Raw genomic sequence first — 9,231 nt, 5'->3', positions numbered from 1 at the left:
AAAATACAATGATGGTAGGGTAAGAAATACTATCGACACTACCTTTATACTAGAATACAGGAGGACAGAAATACCAACAGAACAGCAGAATAACAGAGAATTTCAACAAAAAGAAAAATACCCGCACCCAATGGAGGTAGCGAAAATGCTACAAAACATTGGTTTAAAAAAATATGTAGAGCTGAAAACAGTCGGCAGAGGCCGCTTTCAGATAACATCCGAGAAAGCGAGAGACGCAGAACAACTTATAAACTCGAAACTGCTCGAGGACAAATTTGGATTTACTTGGTTCGTCCCAACTAGATTTAAAGAAAGCATTGGTGTTGTACGTAACGTCCCGCCTTCACTTTCAGTAGATGAAATTCTAGAAAACATAGTAGCTGACAACATTAAAATAACAAAAATTGAAAGAATCAATAGTAAATAGCTGAAAACTCATTCAAACCAACCTACTCAATAAAAATATTTGTAAAAGGCCAAAAATTACCAGATTCAGTCAAAATTTACGGAATCAACTCATTTAGTGAATCATACATCTTCCCACTTAAAATATGTAACAATTGCTGGCGTTACGGACATAGAAACATCTATTGCAAATCGAAGCAACCTCGTTGTTGCAATTGCGGACTTGATTACAACGAAAAGGAATGCACAGCAACCGTCACTGTCTGTGTGAATTGCCAGGGTACACACAAAGCCTCTGACGAAAGCTGCCCGGAAAGACATAGACAAGACGAGATTAGGAACGACATGGCGGTCAACAAAACTTCTTACTTCGAAGCTTCACGAAAATACACAAAACCAACGAACAGATCCGTTCAACAAAGAATACAATCACTAAGAGAATACCCGGCACTTCCAAACGCGCAAATACAAGATAGTTAGCCAATTCAAAATAAACAAGAGAGACGAAAATTCGAACCACAACCAAAAACATTCCCACAACCGGAGAAAATAACAGAAATACCGCATACATTTGAGCCAAATCCCTACAAAACAACTGAAATTGAATTAATAGCCAAGCAAATCAAAGATGAAATAATGAAACAGTTCAATATGACAAATATAATTGATAAAATAAAAGCTATACAGAACACAATCATGCAAAATACAAACAAAACTGATACAATTGAACAGGACTTACTATTAATAAACATAAGCAACCAACTAAATTCAATAATTCAACCCGAATAAAATTAATAAAATGAAAAGAACCAATAACACTCCCTGTGTAAACACATAGATATTACTTTCACGCACAATGTATCAAAACACAAACAGAAACATTACAATAATACAAAATAATGTCACAAGTATTAGACCATTAGACACCAGAGAGTTATTAAAAGAATATTTGAACAGGGAAAAAATAGACATAGCAATACTAAGTGAAATATGATTGAAACCTAAAGAAACCTTTAGATTTCCAGGTTATAACTTCATTACAGAAGTTCGCACTTCCGGATATGGAGGAGTAGGTTTTTTAATTAAAAAAGATATAATAGTGAAAGAAGTCAAACTACCTAAGTTACACCCGATAGAGGCAATATCCATAGAAACAATTAACACTATACCCAAACTCCCAATAACATCACTTTACATACCACCAGCACCAATCAATAACAACAACATTAAAACTCCTTTACAAGCTTTATTAATTACTCTAGAACAATATAATGGACACTCAATACTAGCCGGAGACTTTAACGCCCATAACCAGCTCTGGAACCATAGCCATCAGAATTGTCCAACAGGAGAACTAATCGAAAAATTAATAGAGAACACAAACTTTATACTACTGAATGACAGCACTAGCACCCTGATAAAAGCACCGAATACAATACCTCCAGCAATAGATTTAACATTTGTAACATTCAATCTAGCTAGCAAAGTTAATTGGACTGTAATCAACGAAGATTTTAACAGTAACCACAGAGTCATCAAAATCGAAATAGAAAATAAAGCTCCACAACAAATCCCAACTAAACACTTGAACAAAAACCAAGCAATACAAAGAATCAACCAACTACAACCCCACATGATCCACACACCAGCAGACATTTCACCGATAATTAAAGAGCAAATAGAACCATCTAAATACTACCTAAAAATAAAAAATAAAACCATAACTCCAAAGAAGTGGTGGACAGCAGAAATAGAACAATTATTAAAAATAAAAAATAATAAACTTAAGGAATTCCATAAAAATAACACAATTGAAAATCTCGTAAACTTCAAACAAGTAAGGGCCATACTTAAAAGGAAAATACGCACAGAAAAACGAAAATGCTGGAATGAACTAATAAATGCAATAGATCCGAATATGAACCAAAAAGAGTTATGGAACACGGTTAGAATGATAAACGGAGGCAGACCTGCAAAAAACAACCAATTCTTATTAAACAGTCCACAGTTGGCAAACATATTCATGCACCAAAATTTTCCTACCATCACAAAAGAAATAGAATACAACCCAAAACCAGTTTCTAGTCACATCAAAATAAACTTCACAGAAATCCTGAACATAATAAAATCAAAAAAAAAAAGATCATTCAACACCCGGTGCAGACGAATTTTCATTCTATATATTCAAAAACATGAATTTAAAATTACAAATCAGAATAATAGAACTGTTGAACGAAGTACTGAACACATGTCGAATACCAGAAGAATGGAGAGCAATAAAACTCATTTCATTATTAAAACCTGGCAAAGATCAAAAAATAGCAACCTCCTATAGACCACTATCAATGATAAGTATCCTCATTAAAATAATTAACAATGCAGTAAAAATCAAACTTTCAGACTATCTAACACAAAACAATATTATTCCCATTAATTCATTTGGTTTCAAACAACGTACGTCAGCTATCACTTGTGTAAATACAATAATCCCCAGAATACACCAAGCGAAAAGAGAAGGAAAAATAATCATAGCCACATTTATCGATCTCAGCAAAGCTTTTGGCAACGTAAAAGTAGACATTCTACTGAATGTATTGATTGAAGAGAAAATCCCATATGAAATAACAAACTGGATATATGAATATTTAAAAACGAGGAAAATGATTTTAACTCTCCACGACGGTACGGAAATAGTAAACACAACAAACAAGGGACTCCCCCAAGGCTGTCCACTCTCACCATTGCTGTTCAACATATATACGAAAATAATTCATTCAACAGTAAAAGAAGATGAGGAACCAATACAGTTTGCAGACGATTTCACAGCACTTTCAACAGGTATTAATGTAGCTTCAGCAGCCAACAAAATGTGCAGATTTCTAGATAGATTATCTACAAGCTTTAAAAGTATAGGTATGGAAATAAACCCGGGTAAATCAGCGTCCATAATATTTACAAACAAATTTAATCCAAATGTTAGTATTAAAATACAAAATAGCCCAATCCCCATTGTAACCAGTCATAGAATATTAGGTATACAAATAGATCACAAACTATCATACAAAAACCATATTACAAGTACAATAATAAAGGCTAAGAAAAAGATTAACATTTTGAAAATGATAAGTAAAAAAAGAAATGGAGCACACCCTGACCAAATGCTAAGATTATCCAAAGCAATAGTGAGGCCACATTTAGATTATGGTTTATCAATAATAGCAGCAGCACCAAAAACAGTTTTTTCAAAATTAGAATCAGTGCATCATCTATCATTACGTACATCACTCAGATTGCTTCAGTCCACACCAAATCATGTATTACTATACGAAGCAGGAGAACTACCTCTCAAGCTCAGAGAGCAGAAATTTCAAAAATGATTTACTTTAACAATAGTCCTATAGTTGAAACACTATAATATCATGAGTATGGATCACATCCCAAAACACACATCATATCTAGAGAAAGCAGCAGCACTCAATAACTACCATTTCTATCAAATGGAAAAACGAAAAATGCTAGAAACAAATAAAGACGAAATACAAAGAAAACTAACAATAAACAGTGAAATACGCGGACTACAAAAAAACAACCTGCCGATAAAATTACAAAAACAAATAGTGGAAGAACTGATACAAGAAAAATATCAACACTATTATCATATATACACAGACGGATCAATAATTGATAACAAAGTAGGATACGGATACTATGACCAAATACAAATTACATATTTGTATTTGCTATGACCTTCAGGAAAGAATTTCATATAGTGGCAGATTAAAATCAGGATTCACGATAATGAACGCTGAAATTACTGCCATATTACGGGCGACAGAATATGTAAAACAAAAGCGAATAAAAAAGGTGGCAATATTCACAGATTCACAAAGTGCTTGCAAATTACTACAAAAACAGAATAAAACCGAAAACTATCTAATCACAGAATTTTTTAACAACATAATGCAATCAGAAATAAACATAATTTATATCCAATGGATCCCAGGACACATAGGACAAACAGAAAACGATAGAGCAGATCACGCAGCTAAATTGGGTACCAAACGAAATATAATAGATGACATAAACTTCTGTTTGGGAGATTCACAATTGAAAGTTAGAAACGAACTGATGCAAATATGGCAAGAACATTACACCAAGACTTCGGAAAAAAAGGGAGATTTCACTACGAACACGCAAAACAAGTATCACTGCATCCCTGGTTCAAAAACAAACTACTAACAAAGGCTAACTTACAAACAATAGACATAATAAGACTGACTAGAATTAGAACAGGACATACAGCTATAAAGGAACGACTAGCTAAATGGAACTTGATTGCAAATGACCGATGCGAACAATGCGCAAGAAGATATCACTCACCTTTTGTACGACTGTCAAAAGTTCAATTCCATTAGAATCTCTTTCCCATATTTAAGTAAGAAAAAACCGCTCACAGAAATCCTCGCAGAAACAAAACCAGAAACATATGAATCAATAGCTCAGTATCTACGAAATTGTAAATACTCTAGGAGAATTGTATTGAGTATTGGAAGCTAAAAATTGAGCAGCTTGTAGTACTACGAGGGAAGCACCTATCTTTATGAGAAAGGTTTTTCGTGTTTCTTGATTCCTCCGTTTACAAGCAACAATAGTTTTAAAACCTAGCAAGCACTAGAAAAAAGTTGTGCATGAAAGGATTAAATAATTTACTTAAATACGATTCATAGAATTAAGTAGACAACTATTCCGAGGCGAACGGTATCTGGTAGTGTAACGGAGATTATTTCTAAAATATTTTTAGATCATCATTTCAATTGCGATTATTCCATTTATTCACGTTAACGTTTTTACAGTAAAGTTTTTAAAATACTAGTGAAGTCTATGATTCGGTTCAGCTTGTTATAAAATAAAACAAAAAAAAACAAAAAAGGGCGATACATGCCTCATAAAAATGCAATACCACGCTTGCCTCCAACGTAACACACAACGTCACTTTTTCGGATCAACGTGCAGCAAGATCCACGGATGCTTGGCAACCTGCTCGAGCGGCATACGCTGTTCAGGGTTCCTGACCAGCAAACGAGATATTAAGTGCGATGCAGAGCGGGACACTTCTGGTGGCATTTCGTAGCGCACCTTCATAATTTTGGTGTAAGTCGCATCGTACTCAAGGGCGTGAAATGGAGCACGACCGACCAATAATTCGTACGCTAGCACTCCAAGACTCCACAGGTCAACATTCTTGGTGTGTGGCTGTCCCTGCACCATTTCCGGTGAAAGATAATCCAACGTTCCGCATAAGGTGGTCCGCGTAGAGGTCGGTTCGTGTACGGACCACCCAAAATCGGCCATTTTCAATTCTCCTTCATGACCTAGCAGTAAATTTTCCGGTTTAATATCCCGATGTATAACATTGCGTTCGTGGAGATAAATCAATGCCGAGACGAGCATGTTGACGTAGATTGCACACTGCTTTTCAGGAAATTTGTTTCCGGGAATAGTCTGTAATTTACTGAAAAGCGTTCCACCTGGAGCGTATTCCAGGATAAGATAAATTCGAGTTTCGTCATGAAAATATCCGTACATCCGCAGGATGTTTCGGTGACGTAGATGGGATTGAATTTCAATTTCTCGTCGCACCTTAAAAGAATAGTATTAATTTGATTTAAATCTAATCGTTTACCATTTTTACCTGGTGTTCGATGCCTTGTGCATGAACTTGCTTTTTGAAAAGCACCTTGAGGGCAATCACAAATCTGGTTTCTTTTTCACGAGCCTGATACACGTTTCCAAATTTTCCTTTGCCCAGTGGACGGCCTATATCGAAATTAGCTAGAGTCCAAATTTTTTTACCGGAGCTGGATGCGGTGGACTGATGCTGCTGTCCTCCGGATGAAGAATTCTGTGTTGTGCTAGTAACGACTTTTTGAGTTTCCGGTTTTGGCTTATTTACAACTGTTGGAACTTTAAATTGCGACCCCTCTTTAGTTGGCGGCGTAGGATTCACTTGATCGTCGAGTGATTCCTGATTGAAAATTTTAGCTCTGTTAAGAAGGGATTTTACGGGGAGCGTTCTTTGACCAGCTTTAGCGGGACTTGTTGGCGGTGGAGGTATTTTAAACTGGTTCAATGTTTTGGTTTCTGATCCAGCATTAACCTGCGACATCGTTTTAGCAGCTTGCCCATCTATATTCCCGCTGGTGACTCCATTGCCCATTCGCGATGCACCAGCACTGCCAATAGGTTTAGCCCATGGTTGAAGCACGATTTTTCGGTTTTCCTTGTTGAATTGCGACATTGTTTAAGGTTGGACTGGTATTGACATGCACGGTTTCGGAAAGTTCACTAAAAAGAATGTACTGAATGTATGAAATAAAAAACAAAACTGTAGTTTTTGTGCTGTATGAAACTAACAAAAACCGAAATAATGTCTACCTAATTTAAAAATGCTGCGAGACTGCAACGAACATTCTTCCACTTTCCGCTTTGAACGAAATTTTGACAGCTGGATCTTGGGTGAATTCGATGAGTTCGATGAATTTAGCTAGCATGGGAATAGAAAGGTGGCAACATTTGACTTTTTTTAATTGGGTCATTAAATCTAAGAGAGGAGAAGACAATTGCAATTTGATCCAGTCCTAACCTTAATATTGAACCAGCTTCTGATTGGTCGTTTTGCCGGGCCTAGTCGGGAAAATCAAGCAGAGCAAGAAGCCTGTTGTCGTCTCTTCTCTTAGCATTAAATGAGAAAAACAAATCTTTTTTATTAATATTATTAATGTTTTTTCCAACTCAGGAAACGAAAATAAAATTGAAATTTAAAATAAAGAAATATGTTGACAGTCTTGATTTGACACTATCAGAAGCATTTGACATATCGAATTTCATGACAAATGATGCCCTGTCAGAAAAAATGAATACACACACTAAACCAGCCAAAAGTTGTTCAGTAATTTCTTTTGACGACATGAACAGTAAAGTGATATTTTTACGGAGCTATCAGCAAGTTGTTAAAAAAATTGCGGTAAAGTTTTCACTTTTTAGCGATTTTCAGTAATTTTTCGAATAATTTGCTGAAACCCGCAATATTTTTCACTGAATTTATCAGTACTTCTGTTTTTTTCGGTACATAAACATTATCCAGTAAAATACTGACTGATTGTTCGGCAAAATTGTACCAACATTACCGAACCTCGTCAAAAACTTACAAAACAGGTACAGCAAATCATCTGTCAAGTCGCCATTTTCAGAGGAAACTGCTGACTGACCAGTATTTTTTGACGTTTGGAGAGAACAGATTGCGGAGAGTTCGGTAACCGAATTGTTTTACTGAATTGATTACCGAACGGTTTGCTGTTCAAAACCCCAGCAAAATTTTACTGTACCCAGTAATTCAAATTAAGTGTGCATGTGTTCCCGGTTTTCCCGCATGATTATTTTTGTTTGACATAAACGCCATCCAATGCATATAGTTTTTTTTTTTTTCATTTTGGGTGTTGTCTTGATATGCCAGTTGTAAACAACCGTTTTTACGTATTACAACGATTTTTTTTTTGAAATAATGTTATATTATGTATATTGGACCTAAAATTTATCGAATTCAATGGAAAACTATATATAGTTTAATGACCCAATTGACGTCTCACTCTTAATTTTTTCTGCCGAATCGTTTTTTTTTTCGCATCTTTTGCCGAAATCTCAACAGCTGAGATCACCTTTAGGATGTTTGCAACGCAATAAATATGAGCTGTTCTATTTTACATAATCGACTAAAACAAATCGATCGCAATGCTGAGCTGCAAATTTTTCAAGTACTTTTTTGGACTGTTCTGTTTTAAATTTTCCGTAATTTAAAACACGAACAGAACACTGTTTCACATAAGCAATAACAAAATCGAATAAACAAACTTTAGAACAGATGGGAAATTTGGCCTTTTCCGCCGGCGTGTCCACGGCCACCTCGTCCGACGGATGCTCATCACCGGCTTTGGTTCCTAGCCCTCGGTTATGTATTCAAGCCGCATTACACCTTCGACAGATGTTTTTCTTGCAGAAGACCGGATGGAGAAGAATGGTAAGTAAGCCGGGCGGTTAGAATCCAGTTTTTAGTGTCACAAGCAATACTACACTCAAATACAGCGCAAATTCGCTAGTTGGGTAGTTCGATAGTTGGGTGTTCGCTAGTTGGGGCATGCCCCAACTAAAAGACACTTATGTCAAAACTGAAAGTCAAAAACTGACTGATGACGTTTGAAAGTCATCGATTTCAAGGGGCTTATTGGTTGATTGCTTTGGCGATCTAGAAAAAAAGAGTGCTTTGAAATTCAATGGAATTTAATTTTTTGAATTCATATTCCGGAATGTTTTTAGAAAATAAACATTTAACAACATTTAACATGTTGCGCTTTTTCCATTTAGCATCAATTAGTTTGTGTCGCAGAGAGGCTAATTTACTAAGTTTTGAAGATCATCTCTGATGTATTCAATCACATTATCTAATGATTTTTTAGCTAGTGGCAACGTAGTATCAAATACAAATTCACAACGCTGATGTATTCTATATGGGCTGTTCTATTTTACATCACTGACTAAAACAGGTCGATTGCAATGCTGAGATGCAGTTCTATTTTTCGAGCACTTTTTTGGATCAGACTTAAAACAGCTCGACTATTCTGTTTTAAATTTTCCATAATTTGAAACATGAATAGAACACTGTTCTAATTTTTTCATTAGTATGTGTGACGACCAGTTTTCAGGTTGCTGGTGACCAATTAGCCGTAAACCGTTTTTCAACGAAAACCGGGGATGACATTACGCATCTCGAAA

The 9,231-nt window shown here is 35.7% G+C and overlaps 1 protein-coding gene across 2 annotated transcripts; it reads right to left on the bottom strand.

Annotated features, from left to right (window-relative positions):
• Positions 1–5,243: 5,243 nt before the first annotated feature.
• LOC131684356 (aurora kinase C-like) lies at positions 5,244–6,937 on the bottom strand. Of its 2 annotated transcripts, none has more exons than XM_058967164.1 (3): positions 6,841–6,937; positions 6,098–6,764; positions 5,244–6,045 (listed from the first exon to the last, which is right to left on the bottom strand). In XM_058967164.1, the coding sequence occupies exons 2-3, from the start codon at positions 6,701–6,703 to the stop codon at positions 5,395–5,397; spliced, it is 1,257 nt and encodes a 418-aa protein (XP_058823147.1). In that variant the 5' UTR covers positions 6,704–6,764; positions 6,841–6,937; the 3' UTR covers positions 5,244–5,394. The 2 variants fall into 2 exon arrangements, with proteins under 2 accessions (XP_058823147.1, XP_058823148.1); XM_058967165.1 differs by having other exon boundaries at positions 6,098–6,750; positions 6,841–6,893.
• Positions 6,938–9,231: the final 2,294 nt, after the last annotated feature.

The sequence above is a fragment of the Topomyia yanbarensis genome, chromosome 2 (genome assembly GCF_030247195.1).
Source record: "Topomyia yanbarensis strain Yona2022 chromosome 2, ASM3024719v1, whole genome shotgun sequence".
Taxonomy (NCBI): domain Eukaryota; kingdom Metazoa; phylum Arthropoda; class Insecta; order Diptera; family Culicidae; genus Topomyia; species Topomyia yanbarensis.
The sequence above is the reverse complement of the archived record's forward strand: the minus strand, read 5'-3'. Positions and strand labels throughout refer to the sequence as shown.